The sequence below is a fragment of the Nymphaea colorata genome, chromosome 10, assembly GCF_008831285.2.
Source record: "Nymphaea colorata isolate Beijing-Zhang1983 chromosome 10, ASM883128v2, whole genome shotgun sequence".
NCBI classification, from domain to species: domain Eukaryota; kingdom Viridiplantae; phylum Streptophyta; class Magnoliopsida; order Nymphaeales; family Nymphaeaceae; genus Nymphaea; species Nymphaea colorata.
Genome location: NC_045147.1, coordinates 19,788,499 through 19,810,597, shown reverse-complemented (window position 1 = coordinate 19,810,597; position 22,099 = coordinate 19,788,499). Strand labels below are relative to the sequence as shown.

The window sequence follows — 22,099 nt, the reverse complement described above, 5'->3', positions numbered from 1 at the left end:
TGGGAATGGGAGTTCAATTCCAATGTGCAGATCCAGCTTGCGTCAATATTGAAGATTTGTGGTGGGAGGACTGCTGTTGTTGCCAGAGAAAAGAAAGGACGCTGTCCAGCTGCTTTTGCATCATCGATAAATGTTAGTTTTCTACTTCCTGAAACTATGTATGTAGAGCGGATGCTTAGCATGCTTAGTGTGGATATATTCTGACAGAATTATGATCATTGCGAATTAAAAGCTTGGAAAGTCTGGTCGAGGACGTTCACAAGCTTCATGCCTCAATGCTCAACCTTCTCTTGAATTGAAACTTCTCTCTTTCTTGGTTTTCTCTGAAAAGCTCCATGTAAGAGAATGGAGACCTCAACCATTGAGTTGTACAAGGGCTTATGAGCGTAGCTTTGTTGTGGCTCCTTTTTTTTTTTCAGTGGGGGATGTACATAAAGTTGAAAAGAACCATGCTTATGAGGAATTACGATGGGTTTATTTCCACAATTGTCTGTTGGATATTGTCGCGTTGGGGGTTTAACAGCAGCACAATGACAAAACTGGTGCTTTCCGTCAAAGAGAAAACCGGAAGAATAAACCGAGCTTTCTTAGCAAAGCTAACTGCATCATCAGTATCAATTGTTTCATATCTCAGTGCACAACAAGAGAATTGAAGTGCAAAATCAAATTTCATCCCTAAAGATTGGAGTCCTTTGTGATTGACAAGTCATGCTTCAACATAAACTGGAACTCAACAGACTTAATAGATGTATGATCGGAGATTGAGAAACCATTCTGGGTATCAAAAAAGGCCTTTGTTACTGCTATTGCAAGTACCCAATTTGTCCAACATAACGCAAAGGAAACATCAAGACAAAACAATCTGAACCAAATAGCATCTGCGAAATCTCATAATTTGAAATAAATCCTTGAAATACAAAAATGGGTTCAGAATTACTGTAACAAGCATAACAAGCATGAGTAGCAACAAGGGTGACAAGATTTGGTAACTGCAAAATCAAGCAAAAATTACTATCAGCTCTGATTCGCAAATTGCCCCCGCATCTGCCTAAGCCGATCGATCCACTGGTCATCCGGGATCTGATCCGCCCAAGAAGGTTGCAACCCATCAAACCGAATATTCCTCATCGCGTTGACGACCGCCGAGCTCCTCTCAGGAGACAATGGGGCGCTCCTCCTGCTCTCATCTTCTCTAAAGGCCGTCAATATCGCCGTCTCCGAAGCTGCCCTCAATCTCTCCTCCTCTTCTTCCCGATCGTCTTGATCTACCTCCCCCCGCCCACGAACAGGGTTTTCGCGAACCAGATCGATCGTCGAGATTCCGTCTCTTACTGATTCTATCGAGGAAACGCCGTTGTCGAAACCATTAGGGTTCTCATGGGCGTTCCCGCCATGACCATTTGCATGATGATAAGAAATGCCATGATGGTCTTCTCCGCCACGATTGTAGCCGTCATCGTTAAGGACCAAGCAATCCTCTCCTCCTTCCTCTGTGGAGATTGGCTCGTAGTAATCGGCCTGGAATTCGTCTGAGTCGCTAGCGGAATCGTCTTAGTTGATCACCAAAAAAGAAAGTAGAAAACCGCCTTGTGAGAAATCTTAGGCAAAATTTCGGAACAGGAGAGGCATGACAGAGAGAGAGAGAGAGAGAGAGAGAGAGAGATATACCGTCGGCGGGACCAGCCCGAGGAATAGACATTTTCCGGTGACCGAAAGAGAGATTTCCGTCCGAGAGTCTTGAACCAGGATGGTAGCAATTGGCAGCTGGGTCTCTCGTCAGGGTGGGTCGGCCATAAAGGGTACCAAGCTCTTCAAATTCTCGCAGTATTATGAGGGCGCCTTCTTGTGAATGATCATTTTATTAAATGCAATGTTAACGTCCTCCATTTTTGTTTCTTCTCAGAAAAGCTTTATTTTTCACATACTTTATATGTTTATGTTAAACTGTTCCAATCCACTTTTAAAAACAAATATAGTTATGTAATTAATCATGCATTTTAAGCATGGACGTTATTAGTTGCTCATGTATTATAAACATTCATTTTTCATGTTATGTTTAAAAAACATAAACCACTTATATAATAGAATAAAGTGATAAATAATAAACCTTTCTTGTAAAATTGTACCAGCCGGATCTAAACCCAATCCCAGGTGATGACGCGTATGTTTGCATCTAAAAAAATGTAGTAGGATACTTGTATTTACGAACCCTTCAAATTTTCTTTGAACAAGTTATAATTCACCTTTTGAGATGTTCCAATCTATTCTTTTGAATACATGTATTTGATGACTTTAGGTTTGAAATTCATGGATATAATGTAGATCTAATGTAGCATGATTTTTTGTTGATGTGGAAAAAAATCCATATTCAATTCTACATTAATAAATTAGTTCATATATAAATTGGAGTAAATACATGAAACTCCGTGTTTCATAAATGTACTCTAAAAATTAGACAAATAAATGGGCCAAGTAAACAAAAAAAACCGTTTGTTACTGTTCTTATTATCAAACAGCCACATGAAAAGCTACTAAAAATACAAGATATTTTGCATCTTAGAAGCCATTGCCCAATAGTTAAAGATATGGTATCAAACTCATTTGATCAAGCATATTCTTCCTGCATAAGACAAAATGCGTGCTTTCCAAGGACCAAATTTTCTAGAAATTTTGTCCACAAGGCTTGTATAGTGCTCCTTCTTCCGTGGTAGGCCAAGGTAATTCAAAGGTAGAGAGATAATGTTCCATCCCAAGTATCCAAAAATATCATCTAATTTCTCAAAGAGAACCTTAGAAAAGAGGGATCGGGACTTATTAAGGCCAAGTTTCATCCATGCATTATGTTCAAACTCCTCTAACTTTTGTTTCAACGGCTGAATTATCCCGTGTTTGGCTTTGCGTGCTAAAATATGGTGATCATATGCCAAAAATAAAGCAAGAGGAAATCATTCTTTTACCTTGCACAAGAGCATCTCCAAGGAGAAGTGGAGAAATGGCAACTCCTTGTGATCTCAATAGGTGTTTGATGCTCTTGATAAATTCACCAGCTTACAACTTTGTTGGGTTCATTCAAGGGTACGAAATATGAAAGCTTTTTCTCTGCCACAAAGTCGTAGGAAAAGTTTACTGCGGAGAATTTCACCAATATTTGGTCTGATATCTCCGAATCAGACCTGATCCAAATCCAAACGAACTTAAATAATCTGCTCCAATGCCCAATATATTTATAAAAGGGAACTTGCTTTTGCAAAAAGCACATTCTCGACGGGGATTTGATAAAGATCCGATCCACGTTGCTTGTCGGCAGGATATCTGATCATGCTGGAACCTGAGTCCGGACTTTGGACCACCGAGCCACTAGCTTTAGGTCTAACTCACCTCAGATCCAAAATCACTGTCATGAAAAGATAGATGACGGTTGCTCATTCCACTAACTGGCACGATGTTCACTTGTCCCATTTGTTGTTTTAACCGACTTGGATTTAGTGGTTCAGATCTAGAGGATCCAGATCCAGACACAGGAAGTCCTTGTCCTGAGCCCCACGGACGGATGAACCTACTCGGTCCATCCTAGATCCTGAACTTTGAACGTATACCGCATTTTATCTTAGATGTTTGCAAGGAAAACATTTTGCCTGAATAAAAAGGACGTTTTTGCACTTAAATGAATATTTTATTTTCTTGTTTCTATGCTATTTTACATTTTTTTCCAAGAATGAAAAAGCAAAACTTGGGAAGAGAATCCTCACTGGCCTATAACCTAATGTTGCTCTCTCACAGTATCAAACAAGGGACGCTTAGAACGCTTATAGAACATTCTTTACATGCTCAAGTACTCTCACCAACTTGCCAGCTTAACTAGCTACATCGCATTTCTTAGGTTGTGTTTGATAGCCTTGGATCTTAGATCCGAGACTGCATAAAAGGATGTGTTTTGAGATTTAGTGTAGATTTAAATTCAAAAACCATGGATTTAAGGTTGGATGAAGGAAGTCTGATCACCGCATATCTTAGATTTGCACTGAAACGAATGCAACTTTAAAATGACATGCAACAACCTTGTGTCAACCCAACTAAGGAATCAAATTGCAATATATTTGTTTTATTTGTAATAGATAAAATGGTTCCAATGAAATTGACTCTTGACAATGTTTCAAAGGCTATATTACGTAAATAATCATAAGAAAATGATACTTAAATTTATCTTTTTATTTTTGTTGAACGGCTAAAAATCAATTCACAAAACATGCATTTGTTCCTCATATATAAATAACCTTTATCTCTCTCTAAAACCCCAAGGTTTTATCGAGAATGAGACGGTGCTCCATTCAAAAATGTCTCTGAAAACCCTGATGGCTCAAATGCTAAAAATACGAAAACGATTCAGATTTATTGAAACACTCAGCATTCCAGCCCCCAAACGCTGCGGCTCCAAAACCTAGAACCGTTGTAGATTCCTCAACAATTTCTATACAGAAATAAGACCGACTTTTATTCTCTGAATCTAAAGAAAAACTTCATATCCATTTAATTTATTAAATTCGTTTCTTAATGATGAAATTCCACAATAAAGTGACGCTACGAAAGAGGAGAATTTAAACCCTTCTATAAATGCGCGCCGAGTAAAACCTCACCCTTTACTTTCTTCTTGGCTCCCATAAAAGCTCCTTTCTGGTTTTGAATCCCCACATTTACATTTACATGCAGAATGAATGATTGAGATCTGGATCCCTTCCAACATTCGGATGCAAGGATCTGGTCAATCCAGTCGTTGGAACAGTGGATGCAGTTATTTCGGGTCCGGGAGAATAAAGTAACCGTGTGAAAAAAGGTGGACCAGTTATAAAAAACCTTCCGAACCCTTTTCAAATTTTGCTTTTCAAGAGCGAAGCTCCAAAAAGGCAGCAACAGTGATCAGATCACACATTAAAGGCCATTACGTAAAGATCCTGCGAACATTTGTTGTGATTCTGTTCTATCAACATCACATATGTTGTTAGGCTATGTCACATTCATACTCAATTCTGTTGCGCTCCGTTTCCTTATTATAATGCATAAGAATTTATGGAATGTCACATTCTTAAAAGCATGTATGTAGCGTTAGATACAATGCTAAACGATTTCATGCAATAACATACTAAGACTGGAGCATTACTTTTGTTTACGAAAATCTCAAAATGATCACAACATATGCAAATGAATTCGAAAGGAAGAGTTGGTATTTAACAATCAGTTCTATTCCCTCGATTACACTACAAACTGGACATGATCGTTGCACCAAGGACAACTTGTTCCTATTACCACCAATCACTTCTTTCACATCACCCAAATCTTAGACCGAGTCCACCAGGCCAAGGACCCACCCCGAGTGTCCGAACCATATCAGAACTCAACGACGAACATTGTAACAGTCACTAATCGATCTATCAAGTGTCAGAACGTCACCTAGGGTTCCGGTGGGTCCAAAATGATTTGGACCCACCCCAAGTATCCAACGTCACAATCTATGGGGTCCTTCCTTGACCGAGTAAACCAGATCCAACATGGTCGTTCTTCTGATAAATAAGAGTGCCGACTAGATGTTGACACGTGTACTTGGCGAGAATCCAACGTCATCGGATCCCCGTACGAGGTGAAATCCGACGGTCACGATGGCTCGTGTGGAAGAGCACATGGGCAGTACTCCCGGTGAAGGGAACACTGGGGACCAATCAGGTGCGTGGGGTTCTGAATAACGAACCGAGAAAAATAGCCGTTGCGGATGGAGCGCAGATGGGGAGCACTTCCCAACTCCAATCAAAAACTAGCCGTTGGCACCGATGTAAAAGCTCTCCCCTTTCTGAGCACCCCCCACTGACTGCTCTGCTCCCTCCCCCCACCGTCTCTTGAATCACTCGGGCACTTCCGATTTTGTCTCCCCCATTAAGATTCCCTTCGTCCAATTTCTTTTAACGAGTCACCCGCCTCCCCCCCACCTCCTCTGCATCATCACCATCATCATCTTTCTCTCTCTCTCTCTCTCTCCCTCTCCCTCTTTCTCTCTATGTGTGTGTGCAAAGATATGAACAGCAATATCTTTCCGAATCAGGGAGAGTTTCCACTCTTGGCGATGGAAAAGAAGAAAAAAAAGAAAATGATGAGTACCAACAGCTATTTCTTAAGTGGTTTTCTGGTTCTGCAATTTTTTCTGCTTCAAATGCTCGCTACCCCTGTTTCCGGCCAGTCTTACGATGGAATAGTCGTTACCCAGTCTGATTTTCAGGCTCTGCAAGCGTTCAAGCATGCTTTCGATGATCCTAAAGGTGTTCTCCGCAGCTGGAACGATTCGGGAGCAAGTGCTTGCTCCGGTGGATGGGTTGGGATCAAATGCGTCCGCGGACAGGTGATCTCAATCCAGCTGCCATGGAAAGGCCTAGGCGGTCGGATCAGCGAGAAGATTGGGCAGCTTTCGGCTTTGCGGAAGCTGAGCCTCCACGACAATCTCATTCAGGGCTTTGTTCCCACCTCTCTGGGGTGGCTCCGGGACCTCCGTGGCGTTTATCTCTTCAATAACCGGCTTTCTGGACAGATACCTCCCTCTATCGTCCAGTGCAGCATCCTTCAGGCTCTGGATCTTAGCAATAATGCTCTTACTGGAGTCATACCCACGGGATTTGGGAACTCTTCCAAACTCTATAGGCTCAATCTCAGTTTTAACTCTCTCTCTGGTCCTATTCCCGCCGATTTATCCCGCATCCCCTCCCTCACTTTCATTGCTCTTCAACATAACAATCTCTCCGGTTCTATTCCTGATAACTGGGGAAGCAGTAACAGCAAAAAGGGAGCTGCAGAGAGGAACTACTACCAACTCCAGATTTTGAACCTGGATTACAATTCATTCTCCGGACCCTTTCCGGCTTCGATCAGCCGAATGGGCAGGCTTGAAGAGATCACTCTGAGTCACAACCAAATTAATGGAAGCATTCCTGCAGAACTAGGGGAGCTGCCGAGGTTGCAGACCCTCGACATTTCATACAACAACATCAACGGAAGCTTTCCGCAGAGCTTAAGCAACCTCTCATCTCTGGCTCGATTGAATATTGCGAACAACCGCATCCAAGGCAACCTGCCAGACACCATGAATGGCCTGAAAAACCTAAAGACTTTAGTGCTCAGAAGAAACCATTTAAGCGGGTCTATTCCAGAAACGCTGGGCAACATTTCAGGGCTGTTGCAGCTTGATTTAGCTGAGAACAGCTTCAATGGAAGCATCCCTGCATCGATTGGTGAGCTGTCCGACCTAAATGCACTAAATGTTTCTTACAATAACCTCTCAGGTGCTGTTCCCACTCAACTCTGGATGAGATTCAACTCGAGCTCGTTCGTGGGCAATTTGCAGCTCTGTGGCTACAGTAGCTCAGTCCCCTGTCCTTCTCCTCCTCCTCCTCCCCCTGCTTCAAATGTCACAGAACCGTCCTCTTTTCCTTCTTCTCAACGTCAAAAGTTGAGTAAGAAAGACATTATCCTTATAGCCGCGGGGGTACTCTTAGCTATTCTCCTATTATTGTGCTGCATTTTGCTCTGCTGTTTGATGTTGAAGAAAACCACTACCAGTGGAAAGGGCGGCGAGGCTGCTCCGAGGAAGGAAAAGGCTGTCCCAACAGCAGCTGCTGACATCGAAGGTGGTGGCGAGGCTGGTGGGAAGCTGGTGCACTTTGATGGCCCATTCGTTTTCACTGCAGACGATCTCTTGTGTGCAACTGCTGAGGTGATGGGGAAGAGCACATATGGAACAGTATATAAAGCTACCCTTGAGGATGGAAACCAGGTTGCAGTTAAACGACTTCGTGAAAAGATTGCCAAGAACCAGAGGGAGTTCGAGACAGAGGTGAATATGCTCGGCAAGATCCGACACCCCAACCTCTTGGCACTCCGGGCCTACTACCTGGGTCCCAAGGGAGAGAAACTTCTTGTCTTTGATTTCATGCCCAGAGGAAGTCTAGCTGCTTTTCTCCATGGCAAGTATCCACCCCCATCATCTTAGCCTGAATGCTGTTACTTAATTTACTAAAGAATGCTCTCCTTTTCTTATGCTTTGTGCTTCAGTTTTATGGCGTTTGCCACTAATTAAAGTTTGTTTATGCTGTTTGTTCTGCAGCTAGAGGACCAGAGACCCCCATAAACTGGAGAACCAGGATGAACATAGCAATTGGCGCTGCTCGTGGGCTTTCTTATCTGCACAACCAGGAGAACATAGTTCACGGCAACCTTACATCTGGCAACATCTTGCTAGATGAACAAATTAATGCAAAGATTGCAGACTTTGGGCTATCCAGGTTGATGACAGCAGCTGCAAATTCAAATGTGGTGGCAACTGCCGGTGCTTTAGGCTACCGAGCACCTGAGCTGTCGAAGCTAAAGAAAGCAAGCACAAAGACTGATATTTACAGTCTCGGAGTGATCCTCTTAGAACTTTTGACAGGAAAAGCACCAGGAGAGTCAATGAATGGTGTGGACTTGCCACAATGGGTGGCTTCCATTGTCAAAGAGGAATGGACGAATGAGGTGTTCGATCTTGAGTTGATGAGAGATGATGCAGCAACCACTGGTGATGAACTGTTGAACACCCTGAAGCTAGCTCTGCATTGTGTTGATCCATCTCCAACTTCCAGGCCAGATATACAGCAAGTGTTGCAGCAGTTGGAAGAGATCAAACCTGAACTGGCCATGGCTCCAGCTGCCCCATCCACGACTACTGTTCCTGCAGCTGGCACAACTACAGATTCTTAAGGAATTAGTTGGACATGAATTTAAGCTTAGCTAGTACTACTAGGTTATTCTTTCATTCTTGTTGTTGTAGCCTCTTTAAAGTTTTGGGTATATGTAAATAAGCCCCCTTTATAGGCTTTAATGCTCGGTACTGTTAGCTGCAGTTTGAAAATTTCAACTGGACGTAGAACCAATAGATGATTGGTTAGTAGTTCATTATTCTTTCATTCTTGTTGTTCTTATCTACTATTGAAGTAGCTTATTTAGACTCCTGGTGTCGCCATCTGCTATCTTTGGTGCATAGATTTGCCGATGTTTGATTTATCCCTTGTTATTATTCAGTAAAATGTCTGTCAAAAAGAAGAAGAAACGTATATAACAAAGAGAGTAGGAAGACATATTATTGTTTGTCATCAGGTGATAATGTTGGAATATGATTAGAAAATAAACAGCTCACGCATGAAAGGACATGTTCGCAAGCTGTGCTTTCCATTACAGCTTTAGCTTGATCAATGCCGTTAGTTTGTACAGTGAAATTACACAACACAATGTAATGGTGTTGTGTCTTGTACTGTAATTTTAACTGATCAACGCGGGTTAGCTTGGGCAGTGCAAGACGGATGGATTTACTCTACAGAAGCATAATTCATCCTCTTCCAAGAAAAAATAAATGGTCGTTCCATTTTTTCTGGAAGCAGTTCAATAAGTTTTTGTTTTGAATACAATGGTTTTTGCCGCTTCATTTCTTCAGAAAATAGTTGAATCTGTTCTCCCTTTGAATATGATACTAGTGATAGTGGACAACAAAGCATGTGATAATACAAACATTGCTGAAGAAGAATATCAATGTAGTAATTTTCTGCATTCTTGGAGATCTCACAAGGCATTGTATTGGCGTTGGCAACTTTTTACTAATGTAAACTACTTTGTACCACATATATTGATCAAGACAGTGACTAAGTAGTCCACTAATTTCTTTGAATATTACTCCCAGTAAGAAATGGTAAACGAAAGATCAAACGGTTGCATTAAAGAAGAAGTATGGTTTCTTGCCATTTTCAAATGGAAAACCAAATAAAGATAATATCAAGCAGTGCTGTAAAAATGGGCCTCTTTTTATTTGCAACCAGTTCATCTGAATCATGAAATTAGCCGTTACACTGAATTTGGCAGTCTGGCTGTTCTGTTGAGTTTCTGATTTTCACTGACTTTTGCGATAATCACATATCAATAACTAAAGACATCTTTGGTACGACATATCAGCTGATACGCGCTGGTCCATATGTCAGGCTATTTTCTTTCTTTATCTTAATTTTAAAAATAATTTAAAATATTTTTCAATTAATTTAGTATCTTATTTAATACAACGGAACCCCTGCCCCCTTCGAGAGGTAAACCTTGACCCAATCCTCGACCCCCGTGCCTGATGAGAACACCATTAATTTACTGAAGAATGGCAGTCCAGGGTCTTCACCTCAACGGCCTTTTACAACCCTTTGACAATATTATATTATTCCCGTCATCTATCTTATTCTAAAGTAAGAATCTTGGAAGTCCTTTATGTTGGGGTAAAAATTTAATACAACTAATGATATATGGGTAGAGATAAAGCAGCATATTTTCTAACGCAAATTGTCACAATAAATAGGCTGCAGCCTTTACAGAAAATACTGGCAAAAAATATAAAACATGTTTTTAACTACTAAGCGACCTAAATATATGTTTTTTTCTGATTAAGAAGAACTTGGTGAGTCGTTTGCATGATCTTTATTGATGTCTTGGTGTAATGGAATCGTAGGAAAGGGAGGGGCATTTAATTGCTTTGGATTTGAATCCATGAATTTGATATGAATCTTATGTGACATGTTTTTGGCGATACGACAAAAAATCAGTGGTAACATTTGTGTTTCAACAAACTAAGGATCTTAAGTCAGTTTATATATATATATATATATATATAAAATTCAAATATACATTTGAAATTAGAAAATGTTGGGGCTCGACAAATGGATATAAATATCAAAAGGAGAGAGAAGTATGAATACTTGAATAAAATATGATTGCATATTTTTCTCAAATTAAGTAGGATCATTTTGTTAAGTAACCATATCATGATTAATTTGACTTGAAACCGCAGCTTGTGTGAGATGAATTCGTGAATAACAACCAAGTAGCTGTATATTAGTTAAGTGCCTTTAACTTAAAAAAGAATTCCATATTTGGAGTATTATCCACACCATTCAAAATAGCAACATATGTCTTATAAATATGGAACGGCGGGTAATACAAATAAATAAATAATGTATCATATAATATTATATAATGATACATTAATATTATAATGTATTACCTCCTGGTTAAGATTTTGGGAGGTTTCCTTCATGGTTCCTATTGAGTTGTACGCGTAAGCAAGCAGAAACTTCGACACGCGGATAAATTCCTCAGCGTTTGAGTGGTCAAACCTCAAAAAGCTCTGTTAGGCGTTAACGCGCAGAAACCATGCGGGTTAGTGGACAAGTTTGTTCACATCCTCGGAAAAATATTTAATTAAGTTTTAATCACAATCGGCATTCGAAAATCCACAGATGCTTCGAGAGAAACACATCTCAACTTATAATTCGTCTTTAATGTACTTAAATCTATTTATTTTAGTTGTTTTTTGTCCATATTTTCGTAAATTTTAAAAAATTATTTCAAGTGTTATTGACTGATTGACAATTAATTCGGCTCAATCCGTAAATTGGCCGATTCATCATAAGGTTAAAGTGGATCCGCAAAATATTTTGTGAATTTTAATTTTTGAGACAGGTTTTTGAAATACTTAACTAAACAACCTCGCAAGCATCAGAAATAATAGTGAAAGTATTGGAACCAAACAGTTGGTGAGTCGTGAGATCTGAATATGGCTGTGTTTCAAAGCCAAGTAATTCAACTCCCGTTTGTAACAGTTCTTGCGTCGCATAGCCGGAGTTCTGGACAAGTATCTTAAGGCGACAGCTCCATGAAAACAGAAGGACCTCCAAATATTTCCCGAAAATAGTTGGAGAATTACAATGCCCTGAACATTATATGGTTTTAATCTTTTATCTAATTCTAATCCTAAAGTATCCAAGATAATCCCGCTGTGTGGAGTTAGCAGAATTCCAGTTTATTATATACTCAATGAACATGAGTTCATGCTGCAGTTTTATTTCAAGGGCAATCAGGAATGGACTTGGACCGGGTCTATACCTGCCCCGAATCGACAATTTAAAAGATTTAGAGTTTTAGACCGTGTTTTAAGAATCATTTTGAGAAAGTGATTCATCAACAGCTCAGGTTCACGACCACCCACCTAAAATTTAGATCTATAAGCCAAGTTGGTAAGTCGGCTCCTTAATCGCAAAATCAGTAATTAAACATTACTGGATGGTCGGATACCTTGAGCAAACACTCCTTTTTCTCACGCAAATAAACATAGGTTTTGTTGCGGTTTTTTTTTATTAGACTTACTTGGCTTAATCAACTATGGTTCCGCGCCCACTCAGCGCACTTGGATTAGCCTGGGCTCGGTGCGACCCGTGATTGGATCGTCGGGCCGAAAACAATAAAAATGTGATCCAGTATGATCAAACTGTAGCGCCGTTCCGTTTCTCTCCCGCTTCCCCCACGTTCTTCCTTTCCTCCTCCTTATAAGTGACGACGGCAAGTCGGCAACCATTCGTCGATCGGGAAACGCTCTCTCTCCTCTCTTTTCTCTGGGATCCCTCCTTTCAAGGCCAGCAAGAGAATCGCAGGGAGAAGAAAGGAGGAGGGAGAAAGAGGGGAGAGGAAAGGGCAAGGGAGGAGAGCGGGGAAGGAAGAAGCAGCGCGAGAAAGGGAAATAATAGAAGGGGGAAGGGAAAAGGAAATTAGGGCATAATCCTGCACCGATGGCCGGGAGCGTACCCCCGCCGGTGTCGGCAACCCTGCCGACGCAGAGCCCCATCACGGCCACCCCCGCGGCCCGCGCCTTCTTCGGTCGGCTATACGACGGCGTCCGCTCCGGCCTCTCGCAGCGCCGGCCCTGGCTGGAGCTCGTCGATCGCAACCAGCTCGCCAAGCCAGATTCCCTCGCTGAAGCAACCGCCCGTGTCCGCAAGAACTGGACCTACTTCCGCGTCAACTACCTCATCCTCTTGTCCACCGTGCTTACCATTTCCCTCGTTTCTCATCCCGTCTCCCTCTTCGTCCTCATCCTCCTCCTCTCCGGCTGGTTGTTCCTCTACCTGTTTAGATCTGAGCCCCTTGTCCTCTTTAACCGCACCTTCTCCGATCGCGAGGTCCTCGGCATCATGATCCTTCTCACGATCATCGTCGTCTTCCTCACCTCTGTTGGATCCCTCATCATTTCCGCCCTCATGTTCGGTCTCGCCATTGTCTGCGCCCATGCTGCCTTCAGAGTACCGGAGGATCTCTTCCTGGACGAGCAGGAGTCTGCCGGAGGGTTCCTCTCCTTCCTCGGTGGCGTTCCAAACCCAGCCTCCGTCGTTGCTGCACGTGTTTGATCTGACGACTCGTAGTTCACGTATTTCCGATAGAAAAAGAAGAAGATGATTCAGAACGCGGGACTAGTAATCTGCAGGGACTGAGTTTCGATTCTTCCATTGTAGATCACGAATACTTCCCTTTAGCTTTTGTGCGTTTCCAGATGGATCCATTTTGTTCATTGGTAGATCTGATCGGTGATTCCTGTTTGACGATCCTAGCTTTTAAGATTCGGTTTGGAGGGGAAAAGTGTAGGCTGTTTTGCTTCAGCGTTTGAGTTTCTCCTTCAGTGTATAAGAATACTTCAGATCTTGATCATCTGACATGTTTTTTTCCTTTTCCAAGCTTTCTAATGGATAAAAATGTGTTCATGTATCCGGATCTGGAACAATGTATCTTGATCTCCACCTGCAACGTCTCTTTATCATCCTTCATTGCTAGACATTGGATGAAAGTTGTGTTTAATGGATTCGTAGTATATGTTTATTGATCCTGAGATGGATCCGTGATTCATTTGTGTTGTGTTGTGAGTTATTTTCCTGATACAAAGGATTAGACATGCATACAAGGTGGAATCGATTGTACTATTTGGAATAGCTCTTGTTGTTAAATTGGTCATTCTCATATTCGTGTGATCTATCCATTCTGCATGTTCCTCTCCGATGGTCTTTTTGCGTTTACCGTGTTTAGTCGTGACAGGTAAGTTCTTAACATGGTTTGGATTTTTGCTGTTGGCATGAAGCACTTGGTGGTGGTGTTTGCAATCTTATAATGCCTGCTACCTGCAGTTTTCACATGGTTGTGTCCTTGTATTTTCTTATTATCTCATTAGGGTGGTTTTAGGTTTCTAAATGTGCTGTTGTAGGTGGAAAATGTTGTCCAATAATAGCCCTACCCCCATGGAACAATCCATGTAGCTGGGCCTCACTTTCTGAATGACCTAATAACTAAGAAATCAGATTACTTAGTCTCTGTGATTTGTTGTAGGTGCCATCCGAGTTTCACGATTCTAGTTTGTGTAAGGATGACAAATTGAAATCCCATAAGTTTTCTAGTCTGTGAAGGGAAGCCATTTTGTTTTCCGAGACCTCAAGCCACTCCTGTTGGGGTCTCTGGATGTCCTGTGAGAAGATACAATCTTGAACACGTAAAACATGAATCAGATACAGGTTTTCAACTTGTCTGGTAATACAGTTGCACTTTTATTTTAGGGACAAAGATATCGATTTTGTCATGTCCGCAGTCTGTTTGTTCGCTGTACCATAATATTTATACCCTTAACTTGGTGTAATGAATGTTTGCTCATTTAAGGTTATAATCTCGCTCATGGGATGTGTCCATTTGACAGAAGTAACCAAAATATTCAACTCCCTCTCTTTCTCTCTCTCACACACACTCTTGCACGCATACACAGAGACACACTTCACATGCCAAAAGTGTTCAGTAACTGGTCACATGCATTTTGTTCGAAGGGAAAGTGCAATTTTGCCTGCAGAAGAAACTGAGGAAAAGGAGATGTTGAAGGTGCCTGTAAAGTAAAGTAATTTTCTGATATATAAACATACTTTCCAGGAGATGCTAAGGGAAGTTTGCTCATCGAGAAACCTGCTTCATAAGTGGGAAACTCCATGCTTCATTGACGTGGAGGAAGCTTGAGAAACTTCTCATTTTCAGAAAGCTTGTTTTTTGGGTATTGGGAATCTCATTCCTCTGGTTAATTTCTTCCCACCTCCTGATTCACTGATTCTTTTCACTGCTTTTTCTTGCCATCAATTCTTTGAAATTTTCTGTACATTAATATATCCATGCTTTAGAATCGTAATTGCTATCCTTGTTATTCCTGTCTTTGCTTTTCACTCTTTAGCATGCTGTTTTTATTTTTAATTTTTGTTTCTAAAGCAATTTTCACTTATTTTCTGTTTGTAGCCTTTTCTGACAGTTGGTTTTATCTGCATTTACTGTTTACTGTTTCTTGCTTTACAAAGATATTTAGTACTAGTTTATATATTTTCACTTCTCATAAGCATTCATTTGTGGCTATAATAGTGTATTATGTCTGGGCGAAATGCTGCTTTAATTTTGGTCACAATTTCTTGAGGATGGAATAAGCAGAAATTTCTAGGTTATACATACTCTCTTTCTCACACACACAACGTGCCTGCATATGTAAAAGTATTCAAGCCAACAAGGAAGAAGAGAAGACATGCGTGACCTAGCTAATTGAATCATACATTTGGACTCCGTGAATTATAACCTAGCTAACATTACAACGTTTCTTGCTAGGATTGTTTATAATGATGGGAAGGAAAGAAAAGGGAAGACGTCATTATGGCAGTTTATTTATATAAGAAGGGTAGGAAAAAGAATCAATTGTCAAATATCATATATGTTTAATTATATAAATGGAAGAAAAAAAAATTAAGTGTTTAGAATATTGCCCCAACATTCTTGATTTTAACTGCGCATATCTCTCTTTCTCCCTTACCCTCCTCTTCTTCTCTCTCTCACAAATAAGTTTTTCATTAATTGCAAAATTTTCCCACTTGAATAATTTAATTTTTACATCTATCTCCCTCTCACAACTATACCTTATTAATTATAAACTAAGTTTCGTAACTTGAGACATCGTGATCGAGATATTACCAGGGAAAGGGAAAACATGATTGTTAATTACAAAAATCGAATGCAGGAGCAGGAAGGTTACTTAGATTTGGCCGCATACATTCTGAAGTTAATTTGGCAAGAAAGTTGCATATATAATGTAATGTCATCGATAATTAAGTTGCTGAAAGAAAAATTTATAAATCACCGCTCAACAAATGAGCGGATAACAATTCACCGGTAAACAAATTACGATATTATTTTTTTCATCAAAACTGACCGCCATTGTATTCGTGAGAAGTTTCAGAACGAAGTGACCGAAACGCCAATACATTCACAAAAAGTAGGAATCAACTGATCATGTTTGCAATAAATTAAGAAGAGCTTCTCCCACGCAGATGCCTTTCATTGGAACTTGCTAATCATGCCTTAACTAAGAGTCCTCCCAAGATCGTTACATTTCATCTATATCCGACACACAATATGTTAAATTGTCAAGTGGCAATTAAAGTTTGGCGTTATGCAACCAGGAAATTTTACGGAGATCGTATACCCTGGATGAACATAAAAGAAGAATTATAGAGGTGGCACGGTGTGAACTTGGGCCAGAAATGGTGTCCCAAAAATTGCTGAGACGATACTGGGAGATAGTGTTCCATGGAAGTTATGGGGAACGAGAAACAAGTTGCTTCACTGGGAGGTCCTAAGCTAGATGGGATAGGTGCGCCGAATCAAATCTGGCAATCGTGTAAGGAGGTTTTTATGGCGATGAAATGAAATGATGCTCAGAAGCAAATGGAGAAGATTTGGCTGCAGTCGGGGATTGTGTGCAAGGAGAGAGAGGTTGATATCACCAGAGGGGACGACATATATAAAGTCTCTCAAAGATGGAGAGGCAAGTTGGTTTTAGATGTTGTTCTATGTAAAGAGGAAGGAGGTCAGATGATAACTCAGAGAGCAAATCCTGAAGTGGGTGGCGACAGAGCAGAAATGACTCTCTTGCAATGCATGCAGAATAGAGGGCGTTTAGTATACTCAGAATCATATAATTTTAGAATCGAAATGCTCATTTTTTAAGTAATTGGAATCATTAAACAAATGGAGCATTTTGTTTTTGAACTTAAAAAACTGAAACCTGGAATTTTGATCTCATTCCAGTTTGAGGAGGAATTGTGATGCTGAATTTTCATTCTTGAATCAATACAATCAGGTTATTGACATCTGCAGTGAATTGATATCTCTGCAGGTCGGCTGTCTGCTGAACAGAGAGAGAGAGCAGGGAATGGTTATAGATGGCAGCAGGAAGTGACGGGGCTTTTCTTTGTTAATGTCAATGGTTTTCACAGTGTCAGGGACGTTTGGTGATGGTGTATGGGGTTCAACCGCTTTTTTGCTGAATGTCCCCTATTATACAGGTTCCTTGTGGTGTGGTTCTGATTTGAATTTTTGTGGTGAGCTGAGAATGCAGCTTCCTGTACATATCTATTTTTGGGCAATGAGAATGAGATCGGAAGACTCTGTAGTCCCTGCAAAACCTCAAGCTCAAACTCTTGCCATGTTTATTCCGACAGATTGACTGATTGAAACCCTCTCCTTAGCACTCATGAATCTCTTTACTTTTTGTTCCTAAACCGAAACAGATGAAATATTTTCAGATGCACTTCTCTTCATGTAATGTGCATATTTGGGAACCGATATGTAATACCGTGAAATTCCAGTTCCATTCACCATGCAAGTTAGAATCTTGATCGAAATATTTGCATCCAATCTGCCTCGGAAAATCATGGTTACATGCTGGTGGCCATGTGCAAGTCACACACTTGTAAATCTGAATCAGACTAGCTGGTTGTCTGAATCTTAACCTGATAGTTGGTCGTTGGAGATGTCAGATCTTCGGTGACTATTTTCCTTAGGCTGCTATTACGTTGGTAATTTTTCGCTCATGTTATTATTTGAAACATATATATAGTACTTCTTCTTGTCTTATAAGGGGCCTGAGAAATTCCCTTTTGGGTGTGGCAAGATTCGAACCTTTCAAATATAAGCAAACACAAGGGTGCTGATTTTCAAGTAATGATTGTGAAAGTTTGGAGTACTGTGAAATGGACTCTGGATCTGAATAAAGAAGTATTTGGTTACTTGTCCAAATGCAGGACTATCACGAAGTACAAATCCAAAACATTCATACCATGCAGTAGATCAGGTATGCAACAAAAAAACATTATTTCGTATAATTATACAACCCAAACTTGATTTTTTCATTGACAAATTAATGTTTAGAAACAGACGTAGCTGCAGAAGTGATTGGATCCCGGAACTAAAATTCTTGCTATGGCTCATCCAGTACTTTTGGACGATCTCAATCCCAACTAATCTGTACGCAACCATTTGTGTTGATGGCGTGGATAACTTAATTGCTTCTAGGAATATTTTGGCGGGCTATCTCCATGCATATGAGGTCTAAATTAATTGCCAATTTGTATTGAGAAACTATATGGAGTGCATGCACGAAAAGATTAATAGGGAAAATTTACATGCAACTTACTTCTGCCAAAAATATTTGCAAATCACAGCTTATGTCAAGATTATAAGAAACATACACATTTTTTGATTGGAAAAATAAACAAAAGCCCCACAACTTAATTAGTACCTTCACTTTAGGCCACTTGCATTGTACTGATCAGAAAAGCATACTCAATGTATACGAGGGTATAGAGGTTCAATCACCAACAAGGCATGCAGCTTGCACAAGCTCACAATATCAACAAGCACTCTGCTTATCTCCCAAACCACTTACAGCTATATAATTGATGCATTTCACAGACGTAAACTTAAAATTGAAAGGCGCACATGAGACAACATCCAGGAAACTATTCCATCACCTCTCTTACAAGTAGCTTGACGAATAAAAATTACAACAGACAAAAGTACCGTGAGTGCAATATGCTAAACCTTGCATAAAATCGATGATAAAGTAAGAATCCTAATGCATGCTTCAAATGCCCTGTCCACGTGAACACAAAACCAGCTTCCCACTTTTTCAATAAACAAGATGGGCAATATGATTGTCAAGAAACCCATCGAGTAGCCAATCCCTGCTGCAAAATATCCCCAGTGCGGATCTCGAGCTATTTCTCTAACATGATTGATGGGGTCTTGAACACCAAGGTTGGTGATTGGGCATGAGATTGGCAGTGGTGGCCCACAAAGCCCAGGATTGCCATCAAATGAAGTAGCATCGAATGTGCCAAACTGCTTGCCTTGAGGGATTCTCCCTTGCAAGTTGTTGCATGACAAGTCTAACACAGAGAGAAATGTGTCTCTTGTTAGTTCTTCTGGTATGCTTCCTGATAAATAGTTGTGAGAAAGGTCCAGCGACTCCATTTGCTGCAAGTGTCCTAGGGACCTTGGGATAGGTCCATCTAAGTTGTTCCAGGATAAGTTCAATGAACAAAGCCCATCCAAAGCACCAATCTCATCTGGAACTCGCCCAATAAATAGATTATTGGACAAATCAATGGACGCCAGCATATGTATTATCCTCCGTGCTTGGTTCTGCCCCTTGATGGTTAGTGGGAGCTCTTCATCACGTACGATAAATTCCGGCAAAAACTTCTTTACTCTGAAATGCCCTTTGATGGTTAACAACATGACTTCATAGAACCTAGAAAATGATATATATTGACCTTCAACCTTTGATTGGCCAGCCATCATAGAACTAAAACCTTGAAATAGACTTGGGGGGAGAGGTCCAGTCAATTGGTTACCAGAAATGTCAAGGATTTGTAACGAAGAAAACACATTCTTGGAGAAGGGGGAGCAAACGGAGCCATACAGTTTATTGGAAGATAGCATCAAGATGCGCAAGAACTGCAAATGGCCAAGCCAGAAGGGAAAAACATCACTCAACTCATTCATACTCAAATTTATAACCTCTAATTGGCTGCAGTTAGCAAGAAATCTAGGAATACTACCGACCAATTTATTGTGGTTCAGGTTGATCACACGTAAGGATGCGATAGACCTACTATCAAGTTCATTAGGAATTGGCCCATGTAGTTGGTTGTTGCTCAAGTCCAACACCTGTAGCCAACGAAAACTGGTGAGCCAGTTACTTGGCAAACTACCCATGAGTCTATTATGCGACAAGTCGATGGCCCATATTTCACTGCTACAGTTATAGAGAAATCTAGCTAATTCATCCGTTAATTGGTTACCCTTCACTCTAATCAGTCCCAGACTGCTTAGATCACAAATAAGCTCTCTTGGAATTAGTCCCTGAAGTTGGTTCCCACCTAGGTCCAATAAATCTAACCTTGTCAGGTTGGCTATGCAATTTGGTATGGTACCTGTGAGGTTATTTCCAGATAGGTATAAAACTTCCAATTTAAGCAGATTGCAAAAGAGAGTTGGCGGGATCGCTCCTCTGATGATATTGTTTGACAGGTCCAAGTTTGACATCAATGAAATAATCTTGAAGGGTTTTTTAGATGGAAACTTGGTTTGGGAACCCAAGTCAAGGTCCAAGTTCATTGAACTACTAATATTGACCGCTTCCTCAAAGCCACAGAGAATGTTATCAGATAAATACAAGCGTTCAAGCTGTGGTAGTTCCCACACCCATGTCTGCATCTTCCCACTTATCTTATTATGTGAAAGGTCTAGAAGTACGAGTTCCTTTGTGTTTTGGAGGAACTGAGGAAACTCCCCTTCTATGTTGCAAGAGCTCAGGAACAAATCCTGAAGATGCAGAAAAATTGCAGCATGGTGGTCAAGGTCAGGGACTTTGACAGTCAATTCATTATCAGAAAGGGACAGATATGAAAGATTTTTTAAGTTTTGAAATGAGGAGAGATGGATGGTACCACTAAATCTATTTGCTCCAAGTTCTAACAGTTCTAGATGGGGTGAGTTGCTTATAGAAGAGGGAATCTCCCCTTCCAACATGTTATCAGAGAGATCAACTGAGTTTAGTATCGAAAATCCAGTTCCAAAATCAGGGAGTGGACCACTTAACTCGTTTGCATGGAGGCTTAGATATTGTAGGGTGGGAAGGTTTAACAGGCCTGGAGGAATTTCTCCACTTAAATTGTTGTTGCTAAGGTCCAGAAGGGTCAGGTTAGAAAGTTGTTTGAAGGATTCAGGAATGGAACCAGTGAAGTTGCAATGTGAGAGTGAAAGCTCAGTAAGGTCGGTGAGCTCCGACAATCTGGACGGGATGGTGCCACTAATCAAATTGAAGCTGAGCTCAAGATGGCGGAGGCGACCAAGCTCGAATAAGGAAGGGTGTAGCTCACTTGCCTGTGCACTGAGATCATAAATGTTAAGGCTGGTGACGAAGCCGGTGCCATCGCAGGAGACTCCTTTCCACGTACAGCAATCCGACCCATTCCTCCATGAACTAAAGAATTTCTGTGGCCTCAGGGATAGGCTTTCCTTGAACCGCAAAAGGGCCACGCTTTGGTTCGAGAAGCACGGTAATCCAGCACCTGTTGTCACACCCTCTCCTATACAGAGCAACGTGAAAAGGGTGAAGACGATGCAAAGCTTCCATGACAGTAGCGGTGCGCGGTCAAAGAGGAAAAGAGCGGTAAGATAACCCATGAGGCTGGAACTCGCATATGAGGGTGAGCTCATAGGGTCTTTCGGCTGTTTTGATTGAACAAGGGATCTTATAATGAGGAGCACGAAGGGGTTTACGCCGTGCCGTAAGTGCAACGAGGGTCGATGTAACTACGTGGCATTTGGAGCGTACTCATCCTTGAGACTGACCGGAAACTTAGGTTTCGAGTAGCCTTTCTTTTTCAACTTTTTTTTTTGTCATATTTAGAAGACCAAATTCTTTCTTCCTTCATTTGCTATTGCCTCTCCCTTTTTCCTTCTTACCGGACCACTCTCCTTCTTTCTTCCTTGCCGAAACCTCCCCTTCGTTCCTTCTTACCGGACCCCAAGGTTTAGGCCAGTTAAGGATTGTATCCTCAGCAAATGCTCTATCAAAATTAATTAGATTTTTCAAGTCAAGACCAACTCGACTAATGAATCCATAGGTATATATGACTATTGGGTTTACTTCTGCACTAAATCCAACTTTAATTGACAAAAAACTCATGGCACAAATCATCCGGTTGACACAAATGATAGAAAAGATTTTTTTTTTAAAGGGTTATGCGTGGGGTTATATTTGACAATCTTCACAATCAATTTGACAATTCTTAAATTTCATTTTTTTTTTGGGTTTGTTTGT

At 40.8% G+C, this 22,099-nt stretch overlaps 4 protein-coding genes across 4 annotated transcripts; 2 read left to right on the top strand and 2 right to left on the bottom strand.

Moving 5' to 3' along the window:
• Positions 1-863: 863 nt before the first annotated feature.
• LOC116262852 (uncharacterized) lies at positions 864-1,839 on the bottom strand. The gene is made up of 2 exons (XM_031642373.2): positions 1,669-1,839; positions 864-1,550 (listed from the first exon to the last, which is right to left on the bottom strand). Exons 1-2 carry the CDS (start codon positions 1,697-1,699, stop codon positions 1,015-1,017), a joined length of 567 nt encoding a protein of 188 aa, XP_031498233.1. The 5' UTR covers positions 1,700-1,839; the 3' UTR covers positions 864-1,014.
• Positions 1,840-5,872: 4,033 nt separating this feature from the next.
• On the top strand, positions 5,873-9,016 carry LOC116261848 (probably inactive leucine-rich repeat receptor-like protein kinase IMK2). The gene is made up of 2 exons (XM_031640742.2): positions 5,873-7,997; positions 8,138-9,016. Exons 1-2 carry the CDS (start codon positions 6,044-6,046, stop codon positions 8,767-8,769), a joined length of 2,586 nt encoding a protein of 861 aa, XP_031496602.1. The 5' UTR covers positions 5,873-6,043; the 3' UTR covers positions 8,770-9,016.
• Positions 9,017-12,435: 3,419 nt separating this feature from the next.
• Positions 12,436-13,767, top strand: LOC116261744 (PRA1 family protein B4). The gene has a single exon (XM_031640589.2). The coding sequence runs from the start codon at positions 12,660-12,662 to the stop codon at positions 13,272-13,274; it is 615 nt and encodes a 204-aa protein (XP_031496449.1). The 5' UTR covers positions 12,436-12,659; the 3' UTR covers positions 13,275-13,767.
• A 4,976-nt stretch (positions 13,768-18,743) lies between these two features.
• LOC116263091 (receptor-like protein 20) lies at positions 18,744-21,481 on the bottom strand. The gene has a single exon (XM_031642682.2). The coding sequence runs from the start codon at positions 21,457-21,459 to the stop codon at positions 18,802-18,804; it is 2,658 nt and encodes an 885-aa protein (XP_031498542.1). The 5' UTR covers positions 21,460-21,481; the 3' UTR covers positions 18,744-18,801.
• Positions 21,482-22,099: the final 618 nt, after the last annotated feature.

Excerpts from the sequence above, each read along its gene's own strand:
- LOC116262852 (XM_031642373.2), bottom strand. The coding sequence starts at position 1,699 with ATGTCTATTCCTCGGGCTGGTCCCGCCGACG. Across the intron at positions 1,551-1,668 it reads TCGGGCTGGTCCCGCCGACG|ACGATTCCGCTAGCGACTCA; the intron begins GTATATCTCTCT and ends TGATCAACTAAG.
- LOC116261848 (XM_031640742.2), top strand. The coding sequence starts at position 6,044 with ATGTGTGTGTGCAAAGATATGAACAGCAATATCTTTCCGAATCAGGGA. Across the intron at positions 7,998-8,137 it reads TCTAGCTGCTTTTCTCCATG|CTAGAGGACCAGAGACCCCC; the intron begins GCAAGTATCCAC and ends TTTGTTCTGCAG.
- LOC116261744 (XM_031640589.2), top strand. The coding sequence starts at position 12,660 with ATGGCCGGGAGCGTACCCCCGCCGGTGTCGGCAACCCTGCCGACGCAG.
- LOC116263091 (XM_031642682.2), bottom strand. The coding sequence starts at position 21,459 with ATGGGTTATCTTACCGCTCTTTTCCTCTTTGACCGCGCACCGCTACTG.